The following is a 23,900-nucleotide window of genomic DNA, read 5'->3' as shown; positions in this document are numbered from 1 at the left end:
GTTCAGTTAGAGAGTTTCTAGTTATTCAATTTCACAGAGAAAATTCATTATAAAACAGCTTTTTCTAAAAATAAACTAACAATAGCTCAAACTGTCAGTATTCAATAAATTATTTGCTACTGAACAATATGTTGAGGAAATACATTTTTATTTGGTTCATTGTTATTAGGAAACAGGCCTGCTCTTCTACAGGGTATCTATAAAGATATAAGAAACCTAATAATAGGAAAAAATATTTATGAAAGATAGTCTGAATAGACTAGAATCTGCACTAGAATCTGATATCAGGGATGAGCATATGCGGATTCAAAAGATATTTGAAAGACTATCAGCCTTAAAGTTGGTGGTCAGATATGCACTATAAAAAAAAAAAAAACACAAAATACAGCAATACCTGGGTGAGATAATATTCATAGTGACAATTATGAAACTAGAAGAGATTAAATTTGACAAAATAAAAACCTGCTTAATAACATCAGCAAATTAAGAGAAGGGGAAGTTCTAAGGGAAAAGTCCAAATCAGTCTATATAACACATTGTTTTATCATCATCATCATTGTCGTTTCATTCCGCTTTCCATGCTGGCATGGGTTGGACGGTTTGACTGAGGACTGGTGAGCCAGAAGGCTGCACCAGGCTCAATCTGATCTGGCAAAGTTTCTACAGCTGGATGCCCTTCCTAGCACCAACCACTCCGAGAACGTAGTGGGTGCTTTTACGTTCCACCAGCACGAAGGCCAGTCAGGCGGTTCTGGCAATGACCACGCTCAAAAGGTGTTTTTACATGCTATCTGCACTGTAGCTAGTCCGGTGGCACTAGCAACGATCACGCACGAATGCTGTTTTTCACATGCCAGTAAGGCGACGATGGCAAAAATCATGCTCAAATGGTGCTTTTTATGTGCCACCAGCACGTGAGCCAATCCGAGGCCCTGGCAACAATCACGCTCAGATGTGCTTTTGATATTCCACTGGCACGAGTACCAGTCAGGCGGTACTGTTATCAGCCATGTCAGCGATTTTGATTTCACTTGCCTCAATAGGTCTTCGCAAGCAAAGTTTATTGTCCAATGAATGAGGGGTATAAGTGGGCTGGTTACACCCACTGGCAGGCCACAGGCTATGGTCTCACTTGGTTTGTCAAATCTTCTCGAGCACAGCATATCTCCAAAGGACTCGGTAAAGCCCAATATTCGAAGGTCGTGCTTCACCACTTCATCCCAGATCTTCCTGGGTCTACCTCTTCCACAGGTTCCCTCAACTGCTAGGGTGTGACACTTTTTCACACAGCTATCCTCATTCATTCGCAACATATGATTATACCAGTGCAGTCATCTCTCTTGCACACCACATCTGATGCTTCTTAAACACAACTTTTCCCTCAGGGCGCTTACACTCTGTCGTGTATGTATACTGACATTACACATCCAGCGGAGAATACTGGCTTCATTTCTTGCAAGCCTACGCATGTCCTCAGCAGTCACAGCCCATGTTTCACTGCCATGCAGCATGGCTGTTTGTACACATGCGTCAGACAGTCTACCTCTTACTCTGAGCGAGAGGCCCTTTGTCACCAGCAGAAGAGGTAGGATGCTCTCTGAACTTTGCCGAGGATATTCTTATTCTAGCAGCTACACTTTCAGAGCATCCACCTCTGCTACTGACATGGTCCCCAAGGTAATGAAAGATATCAACTACTTCTAGTTTTTCTCCTTGGAATATAACAGAAGCTGTTTTCTGCATACTTTCAGTGTTTATAGCACCTGAGCATTTGCCACATACAAAAACTGTCTTCCCAGTTAGACTTCCTTTGATATTGCTGCACCTCTTATGTGTCCATAACTTACACTGGGTACATCTTATCGAGTTTCTACCTACGCCTTTTCTACAGGTTAAAAAAAAAAAAAAAACACTATATGCAGTACATTCAGTATTCCCCAGATACCGTATTTTACAGTTTATAATGTCAAAAGCTTTTCCCATATCAATGAACAGTCCACATAATGTCCCGTTTCTACATTACTTTTAATACAAAAAAACTAAAAAGTGCATAATTAAGAGTAACTGGTTGTGAATCAAAACTTATTTTGGTGAATGAGGAACAAACAGAAGTGAAATTTTTCTATTTGTGATTCTGGGAACTCTAATCTACTGCCAACCAAAAATCAAGTAATTCTCAATAATTTAAATACTTTTTACAGCTTAAGAAAATAAAAGAGATGGAAGTATGTGAATGTAAATAGAACTAGGAGTCCTGAACAAAGCTATAGATGTGGGAGGCAGACAAACATTCACTCCCTCTCGCCCACTTTTCAGTAGTATCAAAAGACGTTATGATCCAATAACTATGTCAAATGAAATAGTAGTCTCCTTCAAACCATGTTAACCCATAAAATACCACCAAGCACATAAAGCATACACGAACTCTCTTGGAAAACGAGTTTAAAAAAAGTCTCTAGCTCAACCAACCGTAACTAAAATAAAATGCTCCTAGACAAACAAAGAACAAATTAAATTCAGTGCAAAGGCTATAAATAATTTAGTCAGAATTTAGAATCAAAACAGAAATATATTGCAACGAAGTGTGATGGATGGCATAATAATGGATTGGCAAAAAGAGTAGCAGTGATAGTGGAGAAGACAACATTAGTAGTGGTAGTAATAGTCGAGACTATAACTGTAGTACTATACTATTAGTAGTAACACTGGTTTTGTGCGTGGAGAAGTAGTAGTAATAGATGAGACCAAAAATTATAAGTAGACACAAGATAAAAACTGGACAAGTGTAAATGAAATATTGTAAATGGAAATGATTTTCCAAAATTAAATCACAATTTATGAGAAAATAATCAATGCGCAGGATTATGTAACAAAGAACAAAACTGTTTCACAATAAAGCTAGCAATACTTTCTTATACAAAGGGGACAAGCAGCCTATGTGGAGGAAGCTAAGGGAAAATAAGAGAAGAAATGGTAAAAACTTATCACAAGGTATTGAATCCTATGAAAGAGATGACAAAGGGCTGCAACAACTAGTGAGATGCCATGCTGGAGCAAACCAAGCAACTTGTGTCAGCATGGAAAAAATAACTAAAAAGAAAATGACATTAACCTGTATGTTCTGTGGTATACTAGAGAATTTTCCAGTAACACTGTCAATTCTATACACCCAGATAATATATTTTGGATACTAACATAAACAATAGTTGTTACTAACAATCTTTAACCGTTTACATTTTAGTCATTGGATTGTAGCCATGCTGGGGCACCACTTTGAAAGGTTTTAATCAAATAAATTGACCCCAGTACTTATTTTTTAAAGTCTGGTACTTAATTCTATCCTTCACCAAACCACTAAGTTATAGGGATATAAACAAACCAACACTGGTTGTTAAACAGTGGAGGAAAGGGAGACAAACACACACACACACACACGGGCTTCCACATGGTTTCTGTCTATCAAATTCACTCACAAGGCATTGGTCATCCTGGGGTTATAGTAGAAGACACTTGCCCAAGGTGTCACGGTGGGACTGAACTTGGAACCACGTGATTGCAACGTCAATGTATTAACTGCATACCATGCCTAGGATTAAAAAGCTAATTAGAAATAAACGTGACAAAGAGAAAACAATAACTGAATGACTATCGTTATTTGAATTATTTTGGTTAAGTATGAAAGGCAACTCCAGACCATTTTAAATTTCTGAGTTCAACAATAAACCCGTTTTCATTACTGTATTTGCCCAAGTTATGATGAATGAATTTCAGTATGAACATACAAGATTTGTATATTTGTTGTTGTAGGAAAATAAAATGGTTTAGAAATTAAATAATCGAAAGACATATTTAATGCTTGAAACAAATCTAAGAGAGTATGTGTAGTGCTACAGCCATAATGAAAATGATGAGATCTAAGTTAACCCTTTTATAACAGAAATCATATACAGCCACTCAAAATTTCACTATCATTAAATGTAGAAAGCAGTTTTATATACTAATCCATCTTTTGTTGAAGAATTTCACATGTAAAGTTATTTTTTTGCTAAGATATATCAAGTTTATTGAGGCAACATTATTTGCAGAAAATAGCAATTCTATTTTTTGGTAGATATTGAACCCTTTAGCATCCAGATTATTCTATCAAATGTAATGCTTATATATTTACATTATTTTGAATTACTTATGCATGGTCTTGAGTATAACTGGAATAGCCATAAAGCTTAATTTTGCAGTTAAAGGGTTAAAAAAAGAAGCAATCCTTTGGTTGTTAGATACACATGGTCCCTAGTTATTATAGTTCTATAACCATTTTGGAGCAGGGTTAGAAATACTTAGCTATATTGAAAAATTATTTTATGCTTTTTGGTACTTTCATGATTTTTTTTCTTTTTTTTTTTGTAGCAGGAGAATCTCAAAACACAGAGATGTGTGAAGAGATTCTAAAACAAATTTAAAACTTCACTCTAAATATTGATGAATATAGTATTAAAAATGATGCTACCATGTACCAAAAATTGCACGCACACACACACACACACAGGGCTCTTAAATGTCAAGGGTTTTTTAAACTTTTAACAATTTTGACCCCCTAAAAGATTGCCCAACATTTCTACACTACCCTCACCCATCAAAATCCTCATCATAACCAGACTTACCAGAACTTCAAAATATGACAATACCCCTTGGTTTTATTTCACATTATATATAGAGAGAGATAGATAGATAAGGATAAACAAGGATAGGAACAGGAAGAAAAAAAGAAAGAAATCAAGGTATTGTCATATTTGAAGAATGTTCTGAGATCTGTTGTTGTTGTTGTTGGCACTCCGTCGCTTACGATGTCGAGGGTTCCAGTTGATCCAATCAATGGAACAGCCAGCTCGTGAAATTAACGTGCAAGTGGCTGAGCACTCCACAGACACGTGTACCCTTAACGTAGTTCTCGGGGATATTCAGTGTGACACAGTGTGACAAGGCTGGCCCTTTGAAACACAGGCACAACAGAAACAGGAAGTAAGAGTGAGAGAAAGTTATGGTGAAAGAGTACAGCAGGGTTCGCCACCATCCCCTGCCAGAGCCTCGTGGAGCTTTAGGTGTTTTCGCTTAATAAACACTCACAATGCCCGGTCTGGGAATCAAAACTGCGATCTTATGACCGCAAGTCCGCTACCCTAACCACTGAGCCATTGTGCCTCCTCTGAGATCTATACCCTCAGCATATAGAAACCCTAGTTAAGACCCTGCTCTGCATAATCATTCAAGCTGCTGCAATTAAAACTCCTGCAAATCACACCTCCCTACCATCTTACTGAATATTTTTGATCACAGATTTCTTCAATCAGGATTGTAACAATTCCTACATTTAGAGTGGGCTATTACCATATTTACAGACTTATACAATCAGTTTCACAGTGTGACAATACACACAATACATTGTCACTAGACACTTAGCATTTTAATTTATGAATTTTAGTCACAATAAACCATTTATCAACATCCTGTACATGGTTCCAACCACCAATGTGTCATAAAAATGTCTACAAATATTTAATGCACTTCTGCATTTCCCATTTCACACTATTTCAAGAACATGTTCTACTTGTTTCAATGCCCACTGTGCATATCACACACACACACACACACACACACACACACACACACACACACACACACACACACACACACACACACACACACACACACACACACACACACACACACACACACACATTGCATATTGCCTATATTCAGCTTGTGTTGACCCATTTCTAATCCTACTTCTATATACTTAACAATGTATTGGTCACATCTGTACTATTGATTCACACAGAAAATGTATAACAATTATGTTTTCTGATATTATATACAATGGCATTGTACAAACAAGACCACTGGTTCAATTATCCCGAGCAGAATACTTAAAAGTGAAAAAATAATAAATAAAAAAAAAAATGGTGTATCCTCCCTGCAATAGCTGCCTGACCCCCAAGTGCTGGCAACTTACGTCATACCACTGATTATATACCTTGATTGTTTTTTTAAGAAAATTAGTTCAACAGTTTCACTATACAAAAGACTTCATTACAGCCAACAACATAAATATTATACACATTTTTTGGAATAAAAATAAACACCAGTTACAGTTACCCTTAGCAGCTATTATCCCAGTGAGACAAGCCAAGAAAGAGAGCTGAATATAAAGGTCAAGATTTCAACCTTTACACAAAACAATAAAAATCAATGTGTGCGTGTGTGTGAGAATGTTTGTCTCTACTCAGTTGCATGAGCGTATGTATACATGTATGTTATCATTTAACGTATATTGTCCGTGCTAGCATGGGTTGGACAGTTTGACTGGGCTGGCACCAGACTTCAGTCTAATTTGGCATGGTTTTCTACAGCTGGACGCCCTTCCTAATCCCAACCACTCCAAGAGTGTAATGGGTGCTTTTACGTGCCACCGATACAGGTGCTGTTTACGCAACACCAGGCTGCTTTTATGTGCCACAGACACAGGTGCCATTTGCATGATACTGGTATCTGCGATTTTGCTTGGCTTGATGGATCTTCTCAAGCATGACATGTCAAAGGTCTTGGTCATTGCCTCCATGAGCAGGCTCAAAAGGAACCCAGCAACTTTGTCTCCATGAGTCCCAACACTCAAAAGGTGTTCTTTACTTCCCACCAATATGGGTGTCAGTTACCACAACTAGGATTTCACTTGGTTTGACGAGTCCTCTCAAGCACAGCATATCACCAAAAGGTCTCAGTCACTAGTCATTGCCTCTGCAAGGCTCAAAGTTTGAAGATCATGCTTCACCACCTTGTCCCACATCTTTACACAGCTGTCCTTGTACATATGCATCACATGACCATATCAGCGCAGTTGTCTCTCTTGCACAACACATCTGATGTCTCTTATGCTAACTTTTCTCTCAAGATGCTTACACTGTCGAACATGCAGATTGACATTGTACATCCAGTGAAGCATACTGGCTTCATTTCTTTCAAGCCTACACATGTCCTTGGCTGTCACAGCCTATGTTTCACTATCATGTAGCGTAGCTGTTTGTACACAGGCATCAAACAATCTGCCTTTCACGCTGAGAGGAGAGGTTCTTTGTTGCCAGCAGAAGTAGGAGCTCTCTGAATTTTGCCCAACCTAATCTTATTCAAACAGCTATGCTCCTGGAGCATCCACCTCCACAACTAACTTGGTCACCTGGATAACAGAAGCTATCTACTATCTCTAGCTTACCCCACAGGCAGTTGATGGAGTCTATTTTCTGCACATTTTCAGCATTTACTGAACCTGTGCATCTTCCACATACAAAAGCTAGTTTCCCTGATAACCTTCCTCTGATATTGCTGCACCTTTTATGTGTCCAAAGCTTACACCAGGTGCATCTTATAGAGTTTCTACCTATGCCTTTTCTACAGATCGAGGAGGGCCATCTACCTGAAGGTATTTGTGATTTGTCTGCCTTCCTACTTACTAAGACTTTGGTTTTTGCTAGGTTAACTCTAAGGCCCTATGATTCTAGACCTTGCATCCATATCTGGAACTACTACAAGTTCAAGTATACTCAAAGAAAAACTGTGACAAGATGTCTGAGCTCATTGGAGATCAAGAAAGATCAAAGTACATAACATGAAGATAGACCCTATGGAGGTACAGCAATATTTTATTCAACAACCTCCTGCATAGATGATACTCAGCTGTAATTGTTTTTAAAAATTACAAAAGGCAAAAACTGGCGAAAATTTTTGTTCTTGCACTCCATGTTAAAATTGACACTGAACTAACAACTGTAAACAAAATTATGTGCAATTTACTTCTAAAGTAAGCTAAAACTGACGGCTATCAAATGTCAAAAGGGAAAAAATCATAACATTGACAAAAGTCATTAAAAAAAATCGTAACTATCTGCAAAAAAAAAAACGAAATTACTTTCTTGCCAACCAACGGAAACAAGGAACTCTTGACAAAAGAGAATCCTTCTACTTCAAGTGAACCAAATACTAACAACAAAGCTACATCAAATGCAAAGAAACATCAAGTTTCTAAATGTATTTTATTGATTATTATTTGTAAAATATTTATTTAATTAATCAAATCATTGGTTATGCTTAAATTGTCATTCTATAGTTCTTTAATATTCAAAAATATTTTTCACAACAAATTTCATCTGTGATAATCATAACCACTATTTATAACATTTCTATGTGAATAAGCTTCTCAATGAATCACAGAATCAAGGTATTCCTGAATACAGTCTGGTCTTGAAATAAAATCTCCTGGCTCAGATGTAAGTCAGTAAACTACAACCAAAGAATATTTAAAAAATACCATCACTGAAGTTATCTAGCAGACCTTTAACAAAGTATCCAAGACAATAGACCAGTTTTCATCATCATTGTTTTTATATCCATTTTTCCACGCTAGCAGGACTAGCGTGGAAAAGCGCAGGCAATCAATGTTTTACAATTGGATGCCCTTTTTGATGTCAAACCGTTTAACTCTTATGTCACGCAGATATAGTATAACCATTCTACATACACAAATACATATTTTTCAATGCTAACAATGGATAAAATATTTTTGTTGAAGCAATATTATCATTGGATCATTGATTTTCCATGCTTGGATACTTTTCTAACTTTCATCAATAAAATACAAGTTGCAGTTTTGGAATATGTTGTCAAGATGCAGTTTTTCAATATGCTTGCAAATAGATGCCAGCAACAGTCACATGCTTAATCTGAAAGTACAATGATGGCTGTAGTAGCTGTCCATGTTTATTCACAAGTCAGCCAAGTCAAGAAGGCCTGCAGTGAAAAATCATTCCAACTATGGCCATCTTTTTGTTTTTCAGAAAAATCTACCTAGGACATTATCCAATGTGACGTTTCTTATTTACGATGATGGGTGTAATTTAAGGGCACTTTGGCTGTTATTTCAAGCAGTTCTAACAAACACATTAAGGCTTTCTTGGTTCAAATAACACAGAGGAAAGTTCATTTCATTTGCATGTTGTTACAGAAACCGAAGCAAAGCATTTGATTTTCTCCACAAAAAAATACAAATAGCTACATTATTTCTATATCTAAAACCAAATTGCAAGCAGAATAACCAATCTTCTATTAACATTTGTTGATGATGATATAGCTACACTAGTCACTAGAGAGGACACTTTTTTGTACAACCTAGCCAATAGTGTGTGTGTGTGTGCGTGTGCGCGTGTGCGTGTGCGCGTGTGCGTGCACATGACTGAGTGAACAGGCAGAATTGTTGGAACAGATAAAATGCCTTGTGGCATTTGTTTGAATATTTGAGGTTTTAAGCTCAAATTCAACTTTGCCTTTCACACTTTTGTGGGGTCTATAAAAAGCACCAGTCCTGAATAATAGATGAGGGAAACTCAAAGCATTGGACAAAATGTGCTGTGGTTTTGTTCAAGCTCATTAAGTTTACCTGCAACAACACTGGTGCCAAACTATCATGTCCCATGCCTTTCCCTTGCACAACAACAACAACAGCATAGTAAATGGAATCTTGCTCCTCAGGCAACAACTGATTTTCCATAAAAAAAATAAAAAACCTTATTCAGGCTTGCACCCTGACTGATGGAGCGCTTTAATATAGATGGATGACTTATTGTGAAACTAATAATTTATAAAAATAAATCAAAGACAGATAAGCAATAATAAAAAAAAATTTGTCATTTACGTTTTTGAACAGGACCCAAATTTGTCCTGTTCAATTCTAATCTAAACTCTGTGATACTTTCCTCTGAAGCATGACTAAATTTGAGACATTATGGTTCCTAGTTTGATCATTATCGGTTTCAAGTAGGTATCATTATCTACATTGTAACGAGTTTGTTGATAATATGAGCACTTGACTACATACTTAAGACAAATAACAGTAATCATTATCCTTCTTTTCACCTGACGATAAATCAACATGAACTGACATTTACAGCCGCCTGTTGCTTATCAAAAACACACCAAGTTCACTTTGTTTACCTTCTCAACAGTTACAATTTCCAGATAATAAAATGAATGTGATATGCTTGCTGCTATACTGCATCCCAGACAAATAAAATACTGCACAGACTGTTCAGGTTGGTACTCTGCATGTCTGGGTGTGCAGTAGGTTTCTCAGCTAAGCAGAGGTAGAATTTAACTAAAACAATAGATGCAAGTTACACTGTCTCTGCAGAATACCTGCATGCTATGCAAACACTCAAGCCAAGCAGATTTGGGACAAGACAATAACAACTGGATAGAAAGATTATATTGAAGAAATGAAAAGTTAGCAGTAGAATCAAACAGTTGAGTAGCAAAATATTCAAATGAAATACAAGCACATGGAATGCCGTTACCTTAATGCTACTCCACCTCAATCATACATAGAGGAACAACAAAATAGATTACTTTGTATACACAATCTCTGAAGTAACATTTACAACAAAAGAACTATATAAAGCTGTATTATGATTAGTAGCACACACAACATTAATAAGTAAACTGGTATTTAGCTTCACCTTAAAAGTCATCTGGTCAACAATCAAACAAGCCTTTTGAAAAATTAAGTATTAATACAGCAGAAAATAAACATTTATTAGCAAGAAACTGAATTTTTCCTAATTTGATGGTTATATATGTCACCCTGGCCACAAAATATTATGAAAGTCAATATTTTAGAATTAAATTTTTATATTTATTCAGAATGGCATAACAATCGGAGCCACTTATTGACGATCCGTCTCTTTTAGCAAATTGCTTACAACTGCCGTACTTAAAGGGTTAAAGTTAAATTTAATGTTCTAAATATAATTCTACAATTGCTCCATTAATGGCTAACACAACAGCTTTACCTCACATACACATGCATGTACACATACACACATCATCATCATCATCATCATCGTTTAACGTCCGCTTTCCATGCTAGCATGGGTTGGACGATTTGACTGAGGACTGGTGAAACCGGATGGCAACACCAGGCTCCAATCTGATTTGGCAGAGTTTCTACAGCTGGATGCCCTTCCTAACGCCAACCACTCAGAGGGTGTAGTGGGTGCTTTTACGTGTCATCCACACGAAGGCCAGTCAGGCGGTACTGGCAACGGCTATGCACACACAGGTATAAATAAGCAATTTTAATATGAATAGAAATTGCTATAGTTCCTAAGAGGAAGCAAACACTTAGCAAATATCTCCTTCGAGTAAAACCACCAATAGAAGAGACATGCAACTGTGGTAGGTTATACAAAGGCAAAACATGCCTTCTCCTCAAAATAAGGGTAGAGGAACATCGCAAAGCTGGGACATGAAGAGATATTGATAAATCAGGTATAGCTGATCATGTATGGAAAAATGGAGACCACCTCCCTCTGTGAGATGAAATTGAAATAATAGACAGAGAACACCACTGGAAAATACGAAAACTAAAAGAAGCAGCACATATGCTAGGACAACAACCTCTTAAGCACACCGAGTGCAGATATGAATAGTATATGGGAACCGGTATTAAGGAAGGATAGGAAAATATTAGATTTATAAGCCCTAAAATTCACTCCATAATTGTCCACGGGCATATGGCGCAGTGGTTAAGAACGAGGGCTACTAACCCCAAGATTTCAAGTTCTATTCCAGGCAGTGACCTTAATAATATAAAAAAATACCTTAGGAATGAGAACCCAGGTTCGAAATTTCCCCAAGACTTCTGATGAAGGCTGGAGGATATATCAGTCAAAACGTTGTTTAACAACAAACAAGATAAGGACGAATATCCGTCAAATGTAAATAGTATAAATAATGTACAAACTATTTCGCTTTGTAATTATATATAGCAGCAAAATGAACCAGTAGCCAATACAGCCAGCTTCATGTTATGTATGGTTAGTTCAAACTTACTGAACCTTTCACTGTTTTGCTGCAATGTCCCACACCATTTAGCTACAATGAAATAGGTGTAAGATTTAGGAAATCTGTAGAAAACCACTCTAATCTATCATTTCAAAATATATACTGTAGATAATTCAACAGAACATTAGGCACTGGCATACAACTCATTAATACATTTATGTTTATCAGTTTATGAATGTCTATTTTCAGATAAGATAGGTAAAGATGTGCATATTTAAACAGGAGGGTGGGGTTGAAAAGGAGTGCATTTTGTGGATAGAAGTATGTTAGTATGTACATGTGAATTATACACTGTACATGTGGATCATCATCATTTAATGTCTCCCTTCCATGCTGGCATGGGTTGGACATGGTAACAGACAACCAGTAAAGAGGCCAGCAACAAAGACACATAACTCTTGAATGTCAATGTCATCATTTAACATCCGTTTTCCATGCTGGTATGGGTTGGATGGAGGTCTGGAGAGCCAGTGGCTGCACCAGGCTTCAATCTGATCTAGTAATGTTTCTACAGCTGGATGCCCTTCCTTACGCCAACCACTCCAAGAGTGTAGTGCATGCTTTTTATGTGTCACCGGTACAGGAACAAAAATACCTCAGTGGAGTGATTGGTATACTAAATACAAAAACAGAAGGGTCTCGTATACATAATACAGTGAATTCAAAAATTTCAATGAACTAAGATTATCTGAATATTTACTAAACAAAAATTCCCTCTGGTAGAATTTAAATATATTAAAAAAGTAGATAACTCCAATAAGACTAGTTCAAAATTTTGGAAAATATAGACAATAAAGATTAATTGTAGGAATGGCCTAGTCCATCAAGCCATAATTATGAACCTGTGTAGAAACAAACAGCTGCTGTTTACAATTGCAACTCTGTGCAGTTAACAAATGCTTAGACAACTTTGTTCAATGAAGATGGTCCAGTTGGAAAAGGGCTGGGACAACGAAGGAGTTAAACATTATTGCTAGTAATGTGGAACAAGGCTGAAAGGTTCATAGGCTAACAAATGAAGGAGTAATGGTAGAGCTGTGAAATCTTGCATGCATTAATTTCAACTTAATAAATAACTGCATTGCTTCTTTCCAGATAATCTCTGTTCAAAGACTTCAAATCTAACCAGTAGTGACTTGTCTTGAAAATAGACAGAATTTGGCATTGTGGTGTTATTAAGTACCTGCAGAAAAGGCTTTAGCCCCCAAGGACATTCATGCTGACATGACTGGTACATTAAGGGACAACAATCCAGCTTTATCAACAGTGCAAAAGTGGGCAGCTGAATTTGGGAGGGGAAGGAAGAAACTTGAAGACCCCATGGTCAGAAACTCCTGCAACTACCACTACTGAGGAAAATGCTGATCATGTTCACCACAAGATGATGGAGGACAAGCGATTAACTATAAATCATATAGCCGATACTATTAGCATATCCCATGAGGGATTTGAGAATATTGTGCACAATGAACTTGACACAACAAAGGTTTGTTTGGTGGATGCCATGTCTTCTGACACTTGATCAAAAGTGCACTAATTAGATAACATCACAGGAAAATTTGATATTGTTTCAGGCAGATCCAGCTGGTTTCCTTGAATGTTTCCCAACTCACAATGAGTACCGAGTTCATCACTTTGAGCCAGAGACAAAGTGACAGTGGAAAAAAAAAAACCCTGCTCACCTGCTCCAAATGGAGCCAAGATTGTTTTATCTGCAGGAAAGATAAGGAAGCTGATTGCCTCAGTTTTGGAGATGCAAAAGGCATTGTTTATTGACCATCATCAAAAGGGCTACATCAATAGAGAGAACTATGCCAACTTGTTGAGGCAGCTATGAAAGGTTATCAAGACCAAAAGCCCACGTTAACTGATGAAAGGGGTCTTGTTTCATCAGGACAAGGCTCCAGCAAACAAGTCCTTACTTTCAATGGCTACTGTGCATGACTATAGCTTTGATCATTCTTCGTATTCTCCTGATCTCCCCCCCCCCCCATCTGCCTATCATCTGATCCCCAACATGAAAAAAACTATTGGAAACCAGTATTGCAGTGATCATGTCATATCTGCTGTCGATGACTTTTATTTTCGCCAACAAGATGAAAGCTTCCCTACCAATGGGATCGAAGCACTGCAACACCATTAGAAGAAGTGTGTGGACTGCAAGAAGGGCTAGGTTGAAAAATAAACCCCGTCTGGTCACATTCCATGAGAGTATCTTGGTCAGCCTATGAACTTTTCAGCCAATCCTCATAGGGATAACCAATAATAAATGATAATTTATTAGCTGGTCATATGAAATTCAGTTCATGTATTTGTATATATGTAAATAAGAGGTGACAGGAGTTCAAGGAGCAGTTATTCTGGCTGTAGCAAGAGAGCTTCTTTCTGTCTACGAGACAAATCTCATGACACTCATGCTGGTATGTCATATGGTAGGGATATTGAATATGGATAATTTTCAGAAAGTAAGGCGAAATGTGGGCTCCAATTCAGCCATGAAAAATGATAATTAGTTGGCAGAAATGTTAACTAGCATGAAAATCAAAGCACATGTGAGGTAAGATGGTAAATGGGTATTTAAACAAGCCCAAAGTGCACAGGAGAAATAACTACAATGGTACAAGACAATATGAAATGGGCAGGAGTTCTGGATGAAAAAGTACAAGGTATTACTGATAGTTATTTTTAAAATAAAAAAAAAAAAGGGTAAAGGTACCTTCTCTGTTCACACCAACTCATAAGGGCTAGTTTTCCAGTTTCAATGGCTTCTAAATTCCCCACCTGGACGGGACGCCGGTCTGTCGTAGGGTTACTCATTTTTGCCAGCTGAGTGGACTGAGCTATGTGGAAAGTGTTTTGCTCAAGGACACAACACATTGCCCAGTCCAGGAATCGAAACTACAATCGTATGATCAGGAATCCAACAACCTAACCACTAAACCACACACACCTCCACATAGTTATTTAGCCCTAAATAGAATAGCTCTAATAGAACAAGCCACAATCTAATGTATTTCCAGGCATTACAATTTATCCTTTGTGTGACAGGGGATGGAGAAGTATAATCTGACTACACTGTATAATTTTCCCTTGTATTTTAAGATAGTAAGGTTTGAATTGAATATTTTTAGCGCCAGATAGACTGTTAAAACAATATAAGCCTAAACAAAGGCACCAACGGAATTTTTACCAGTGCATGGTGCAAAAACTAATTAGGAGTCTTTTAATGAATAAAGTGTGTTGAAAATTTTTATTTTCCCTATTAATCTAATTTATCATCATTTTCAACATCATTTAATGTCTGTTTTCCATGCTGGCATGGGTTGAACAGTTTGACCAGAGCTGTTAAGGCCAGCAGCCACACCAAGCTCCATTGTCTGTTTTGGCATGGTTTCTACAGCTGGATGCTCTTCCTAACGCCAACCATTCCAGAGTGTACTTGGAGCTTTATATGTGGCACCAGCGCCAGTACTTTTTATGTAGCACCAGCACTTTTTATGTGGCACAAATACTTTTTATGTGGCACCAGCACTAGTATCAATTCTATTGTAATAGATGGGTCTTCTTGAGTACAGCAGTGTGCCAGATATCTTAGTCCTTAGTCGTCTCCTTTGTAAGGCTCAGTGTCTTAAGAAAGATATAAGTTGCTTACTGTTAATTAGTGTAAAAAGGATGAAAAAAACAGGTCACATTTAATATTGTTATGGGGTTTGATCTGACCTGGAAAATTCCTCGTCAGTCAATGGAAAGGGTCAAGGATGAATCAGTCTAGGTCAGAGTTTAGAATATCAATTGGTCATGACTGGCCCTGGATTTGGGGCTGTTATTTATAGTAGGTCAATCGACCCTACAGAAGTTTCCTAATTGGTCTGATACCAGTAGGAAGAAAAAAACTCCAACCAAAACATGTAGCATTAAATACAAGCTAATAGAGAAAATTAAAAAAAAGACGATAAACACAATTATGAAAGGTAATGGGAGAAGACGCGTTACGTATATAAATCATGTGTATGTACATCATGTGAAAAGATACAGAAGTAAAGAGATAAAAATTAGGGGATAAAATGTGACACTGGAACAGACAGCTGTTCGAATTACATAACACCATGTCGGGTCGACTTTGAGAAATAGATTTTTTATTCTACTGCTTTCACTCAGCTTACTTCCATGTAATAAAATGGTTTATTTTCTATTTTTACCATGAACATTAAAAAACTTATTAAATACACAGACATGAATAAACAAAAATTACATATTGTCTTAATATTGGTTTCAAATTTTGGCACAAAGCCAGCAATTTGGGTAATGGGTGGGTAAGTTTTATTACATGGACCCCCCCCCCCCCTCAGAATTCAACTGGTACTTACGGGCGAAATACTGCTAAGCATTTTGCCCGGTGTGCTAACGATTCTACCAGCTCACCGCCTTATATCGTCTTAATATAGGCAATTATCGATAAATGTTATGCTTATATTTTGTTGCAGCTATTCGTGCAATGACACGGTTAGCATTTTTTATTATTATTATTAAACAAGATTAACGAATTATTAATACTTGTTATTGCTTCATAATTTCACCGTCAAGATTTGCAGAGAGCAGAGAGAAATCATTTTGATATTTCGGTTGAATCTAAACTCACATCATTAATAATTCTAGAGAAAAACATTAATATCACAACTTATTTCCTCACCTAAAAATAAAAGCTAAAAATAAATCGACAAATTCTAAAAATGTGTATTTTCCTAAACAGCAAATGAAATGCAGTTGCAAGCAACCTTAATGTTTGTTTTGTAAGTGGAGCTTGGAGGTCGTAGACTGGTGGCTCTAATACAAATATACAGGATGATTTTATTTACATAGTTATAAGAGAAACTGAAATTTATTTATATACCTTTCTTAATGACTTTAACAATTAACGTGAGAAGAAAAATCGATATTTTCGATTACTAGTTATTGATATTTCACTCGACATCGCTAATGCCCTTGAAAAAGCATGTATATACACATTTTATATACGTTCTCAATTCTCATCCTACTTATATTGCATAGCTCTTAGTCAACATTGATCGAATAGACCCTTGGTCAAAGACGTTCCAATAATGAACACCCTGACTAGTTTTCATGGATAGTTTATCCAGGAACGAATTATTCGGTAATCTAAAGGAGATATGACTGCTGTTACTAGGAAGTTTAGCGGCTGCAGAGCAGATGCTGATGCTTATGTAAGTACTGGTGTATCACACAGCACTATCTTACTACTATAAGACGGATTCGGGAGAAAAGTATGAATATCACAACCTCTAGTCCCACTGAACTAAAGAGACAACATTTTTTAAAATCATTTATATCATTATACAAAATTAACATTTATCGTCCAGTTGAGATCCTTTGGAATTTGTCACTGGCGATGATGAAAAATAAAAACAAATAAACATAAAATATCTTTCATTCAAAATTATCTATGCTGTATTTTTTCCAACTCTCTCTCTCTCTCTTTCTTTAAGTACACTATCGTAACATCGATACAACTAATTTACAAACATATTGCAAATGTATGAAACTTTACTTTGGAGGGGAAAAAATTACATTAGTAACAAAATTTGTAGCAACTCCACGTGGCAAGACATGATATAGTAAACTATACACACAGAAACATGCCCTGACCAACTATTTTTAACCCATATGTGGGGGACAGGAAAATAAAATTATATTCATGACAAAATTTCAGCGGCTACATTCATTAAACGAGTCGCCATGCATGACCTTTTACAAATAACAGCCAAATGCCCCTCAAATCATACGCTAGACTATCATCTTAAAGGAGATAGCGCGCATTTCATAGCATGTTCCTGGATGCACAATGTCTGAATGGACAGATGAGATAGGTACAGTTGGACTCAAAACATGTGAGCTCAATCTCCGAGGGAAGAATAGCAGCAACAATGGTGGGTGGGATGAAAGAGATACCTTCAACTACCCATATTTCTTTAAAGCGTACTCGTATACAAGCATTTCGAAAATTACGGCGACAGAAAGAAAGAAAAAAGAAGTGAGTTGTATAGTCCTTAATTAACCCAGAGCCAACATAATTAAACACATTACACAGACATATTCTAAGACTACATTGTAGAGTGTGTTCTTTCTGTTTTAAAATGATGGGGAGTGATTTAAGGGATTTGGCTGCTATTTCTTCTAAGCGTGTAGAGGTTACTACGTTCTGTCGTAGAGGCTTTCGGCTGTAGTCTACAAATAGAGATAACTAAATTCAAGATATGATTTGAATTATTTACAAAACAAAAAAACCTACTTGACATATACCAAAAAATAACATTTAAAGGTTATTTGAACATTTTTATGGGACCTTACGTAAGAGCCAACCAACTACATTGATTTATTGTTGGTTGTATTTCAACTGACACCGCTATCCTCTAAGATTACCTACATGTATAAGCCTATTTGTTTAAGCTAGTTGAGTTTAATTCCATTCACATTTAGGATGCCTTTGAGGAGCATCAAATCGACCTCAATATTTGCGCCTTATTTAATCGACTCTGAAATCATAAAAGGCGACGTTGACCTCGAAGGGATTTGAACTCGGAATGTAAAGAACATCTTTTTCTTTTTTCCATCAGTTTAACGATTCTATTTATTTTAAACGGACGCTGGAGATCCTTTGAAACCAGGTTTAGTTTTATGAATGGTTTACGTCGGTAAAAATTAGTTTAATAATAAAGTATACTTGCCCACAAGCTCAATTTCGTGAATTTTACTGACAAGTAATCGGGCGACCTTCTAGCATTAAACTACAACATCTAACACAAGACAGTTAATTAAAATCATGACTTTTACACCTTTTCCTCTCGAGTATTAATGAAAAATATCTTAAACCGAGATTTTGGCTTGGCCTATACTATTTTCAACACTTCGCCCATCACATTTCAATACCAACCACACACAAATATTTATTTTGTGAGCGTGTGTTCGCAATTACAACAAATGCATACGATATTTAGAAACGAAAACAAGAAACATATATGGGATCTAACACATAATTTAAAAGGAACAAATATATACAACACACACACAAACCCGTCTTTCCGACCGACCTTATTAATGCGTTCAGTTCTGTCTACATAATACATCGTCGCCCTATGGTACCGTCTCGAAAATGAAGTGGTATATTTATTTGAAGGGAGATGGGAAGCTCGCATAAAACCGGTCATACCCGTAACAGGGTACTTCACAGTCGTTTAGCTTTTACAATTTGCATATCGACCTTCCTTCAATTGGTTAGATAACACACACCTTCGTTCCTATATATAATAAATATTTATATATACAGTATTATATATATTTATTTGGGTTTTTATTACTTCCCCCTGCTTCTTTTAGGGACCAAGTACTGAATATACCAATATATTTCAATGTTTATATAATTGTTTTGCTTACTAACATTTTATGAACTGGCTTTCGTGATCTTCACTATTTACCCTTGAGACTAATAATTACAAAAATCATATTACTCCTTCAACAAATACCTGTTCAGTGAAGGGTGATTACAGGGTACTGAGAACTAAGAAGACGAACAACAGACATTTGGTAGTGAAAGAGATAATATACAAAAGCAACAACGGTTATTATAAAACTTGTAGTGCAGTAAATGATGATACTTTTCTCTCTAGGAGTTAATACACATATAATAACAACTTAGGTGAAGATTTTTTTTTATAATTGCTGTTGTTAATAGTCCAGACTTACCGCGAATACATCCCCGTAGAAGCGACATGGCCATCGAAGAGTCTCTGCTCGCTCTTTCTCTCTCGCTCTCTTTCTCTCTCTATGAATGTGCGTATATTTTATAGTTTGCCAGTTTACCTCACAGTACGCTGTTTCATTCTCTCCCTTTTCCTCACTGTTACCTCGATCTCTATTACCTTCTCTTTATTGGTACTCACACACTAGAGCGACACAATACATATATGTGTATATGCGTGTGTATATATATATATATATATACTTTATTTAAAAGCAGCTGAAATATCGCAAAAACTGTTACTCAGAGTTTCACGTTCCTGTTCGTCGGACAGTTTATATATATATTTGTATGTTCATGTACGTATATATATATATATATATATATATGGTACTACTAAAGCAGCACGGTCCCGAACGCGCAGTCGCGCGTCCGGGCTAGCTAGTCGTGAGTGGTCGATCCTAACCCTAACCCTAACCCTAAACATATATTCATTTACACACGCAGGTTAGGGTTAGGGACAGGCTCAGGGCTAGGATCGACCACTCACGACTAGCTAGCGCGGTCGCGCGACTGCGCGTTCAGGACCCTGCTGCTTTAGTAGTACCTATATATATATATACACACACACATATATGTATAAATATATACAGATATATTTGTATGTTTATGTATGTATATATATATATATATATATATACAGGCACATACACAAACATATATATGTAAACATATATGTATACATATATTTATATAGACGAAGGAGTGGCTGTATGGTAAGTAGCTTGCTTATCAACCACATGGTCCCGGGTTCAGTCCCACTGCGTGGCATCTTGGGCAAGTGTCTTCTACTATAACCTCGGGCCGACCAAAGCTTTGTGAGTGGATTTGGTAGACGGAAACTTAAAGAAGCCCGTCGTATATATGTATATATATATATATGTATGTGTTTGTGTGTCTGTCCCCCAACATCGCTTGACAACCGATGCTGGTATGTTTATGTCCCCGTAACTTAGCGGTTCGGCAATAGAGGCCGATAGAATAAATACTAGGCTTCTAAAGAATAAGTCCTGGGGTCGATTTGCTCGACTAAAGGCGGTGCTCCAGCATGGCCACAGTCAAAAGACTAAAACAAGTAAAAAAAATTTTTTTTTTAAATATATATACACATATATGTATATACGAATATATACTTATACATACATATACATATATATAAATATATACATATATATATATAAATAAATATATACATATATATATAAATATATACATATCATCATCATCATCATCATCGTTTAACGTCCGCTTTCCATGCTAGCATGGGTTGGACAATTTGACTGAGGACTGGTGAAGCCGGATGGCAACACCAGGCTCCAATCTGATTTGGCAGAGTTTCTACAGCTGGATGCCTTTCCTAACGCCAACCACTCAGAGAGTGTAGTAGGTGCTTTTACGTGTCACCCGCACAAAGGCCAGTCAGGCGGTACTGGCAACGGCCATGCTCAAAATGGTGTCTTTTATGTGCCACCCGCACAAGAGCCAGTCCAGGGGCACTGGCAACGATCTCGCTCGAAAATCCTACGGAGGCCAGTCAGGCGGTACTGGCAACGGTCACGCTCAAAATGGTGTGTTTTATTGTGCCACCTGCACAAGAGCCAGTCCAGGGGCACTGGCAACGATCTCACTCGAAAATCTTACGAAGGCCAGTCAAGCGGTACTGGCAACGGCCACGTTCAAAATGGTGCATCTTATGTGCTACCCACACAAGAGCCAGTCCAGGGGTACTGGCAACGATCTCACTTTGTCTCACTTGGCTTGCCGGGTCTTCTCACGCACAGTACATTTCCAAAGGTCTCGGTCAGTAGTCATCGCCTCGGTGAAGCCCAATGTTCGAAGGTCTTGCCTCACCACCTCAGCCCAGGTCTTCCTGGGCCTACTTCTTCCACAGGTTCTCTCAACTGTTAGGGTGTGGCACTTTTTCACGCAGCTATCCTCAACCATTCTCATGTCCATACCAGCGCAATCGTCTCTCTTACACACCACAACTGATGCTTCTAATGTTCAGCTTTTCTCTCAAGATACTTACACTCTGACGGGTATGCACACTGACATTACACATCCAACGGAGCATACTGGCTTCATTCCTTACGAGCTTACGCATGTCCTCAGCAGTCACAGCCCATGTTTCACTGCCATGTAGCATGGCTGTTCGTACACATGCGTCATACAGTCTGCCTTTTACTCTGAGTGAGAGTCCCTTTGTCGCCAGCAGAGGTAAGAGCTCTCTAAACTTTGCCCAGGCTATTCTTATTCTAGCAGCTACACTTTCAGCGCACCCACCCCCACTACTAACTTGGTCACCCAGATAGCGGAAGCTATCGACTACCTCTAGTTTTTCTCCCTGGAATGAGATAGAAGTTGTTTCCTGTTTGTTTACAGTGTTTATTGTACCTGAACATCTGCCACATACAAAAACTAACTTCCTAGTTAACCTGCCTTTGATATTGCTGCACCTCTTATGTGTCCATAGCTTGCACCGGGTACATCTTATAGAGTTACTACCTACTCCTTTTCTACATACTGAGCAGGGCCATCTACCTGAAGGGGTTTGTGTTTTATCTACCTTCCTACATATACATATATATATATGTATATATATATATATATATATATATATATATATATATATATATATATATATATATATAAAATATATACATATATATATATATAGATATATACATATATATATATAAATATATACATATATTATATATATATATATATATATTATTTTGCTTAAAAGAGTTCCAACACTGTCTGTTTTTTATGTTTTATTTATATTCCTGCAGAACTAATGTGGGGTATAGAATATGGAATATACAATATATAATATGATATACAATATACAATATAAAATAAAATAAAATAAAAATGGATGGCACCATGAAAGAAAGTATTGAATGTAGATGAAATATTGAGTGTTCAATATAAAGGATCAAATATATAAATATATAAATATAAATATATATATATAAAGGCGACTCGAGTTTTAGGGCTATTTCCCTTCGTCATGGCCGGTATGACAGACTATATATATATATATATATATATATATAGAGAGAGAGAGAGAGAGAGAGAGAGACACACATGCATGTATAAATATTTACATATATATATATAATAAATTAATACATAATATTATATATAAATAATATATTATATATACATATATATATAAATATATACATATATATATAATATATATACATATACATATTTAAATATTTACATATATATATATATATATATATATACACATATAAATATATATATATATATATATATATATATATATATATATATATATATATATATATATATATATATATATATATATACACATATACATATATATCTCTATATATAAAGATGAGAATGTGTGTCTGTCTGTCTGTCTGTATGTATGTATGTGTGAATCCCTAAAACTTGAGAACTACACAACCAATTTCATTCAAATTTTACACATGCCTTACTTAGGGTCCATGTAGTGTCATAGGCCAAAAAATTTTTTAACTTCTTGCCTAGTGCAAGCCCAGAGCAATATCAAATCTCCACTATTTCAGTATTACATGTCAAAAGTAAAACAATAACATCTCTGCATTGTAATGTCAGGTATTTTCACTTTGATAGTTTCACTTTAATACTGAAACTATTAAAGCGAAACTTATCTCACATATATACAGGCATACATACATATATACATACATACATATATATAACATATATATATTAGCTTGTAGGATGAGCTCCTGGATCTTAAGAACCTTCCGGTCCAGAATACAAGGTGTCGTCATTCCACTTTTCTCCTCCTTTGTACGGCCATACCTCGAATACTGCTGCCCCTTGTCTCCCCATACAAAACAAAACATCTCGAGGATTGAATCACCCCAGAGGGCACTCACTAAATGAATTGAAGGCATGACTGATCTCAATTACTGGGACTGCCTTAAAGCCCTACTCTCCCCAGCACTACCGCAAGCAGTACATCATCTGTACGATGTGGAAAATATACCGCCAGCATTGCCCAAACAACCTGAATATTAGTTTCAAGGTTCATCTAAGGCTGGGACCACGGGCCATACCTCCCCTGCCCAATTCAGGATCACAACATATAAGTACACTGCGGCATAATTTCTTTTCC

At 36.8% G+C, this 23,900-nt stretch overlaps 1 protein-coding gene across 2 annotated transcripts in view; it reads right to left on the bottom strand.

The window, feature by feature from the left end:
• The window catches only part of LOC106871739 (succinate dehydrogenase [ubiquinone] cytochrome b small subunit A, mitochondrial), a 47,444-nt gene extending 27,686 nt beyond the window's left edge, over positions 1–19,758 (bottom strand). The window contains exons 1-2 of one of the 2 annotated variants that reach the window (XM_014918357.3): positions 19,699–19,758; positions 11,929–11,970 (exon numbers count right to left, since the gene is read on the bottom strand). In XM_014918357.3, the coding sequence (XP_014773843.1) occupies positions 11,929–11,970; positions 19,699–19,732 (76 nt within the window). In that variant the 5' untranslated portion in view covers positions 19,733–19,758. The remainder of the gene's footprint in view (positions 1–11,928; positions 11,971–19,698) is intronic. The other variant, XM_014918358.3, reaches the window with a different exon arrangement.
• Between the last annotated feature and the right edge of the window lie 4,142 nt (positions 19,759–23,900).

This window comes from Octopus bimaculoides, chromosome 2, assembly GCF_046866305.1.
Source record: "Octopus bimaculoides isolate indiv1 chromosome 2, ASM4686630v1, whole genome shotgun sequence".
Taxonomy (NCBI): Eukaryota; Metazoa; Mollusca; class Cephalopoda; order Octopoda; family Octopodidae; genus Octopus; species Octopus bimaculoides.
This window is presented reverse-complemented; position numbering and strand designations above follow the sequence as displayed.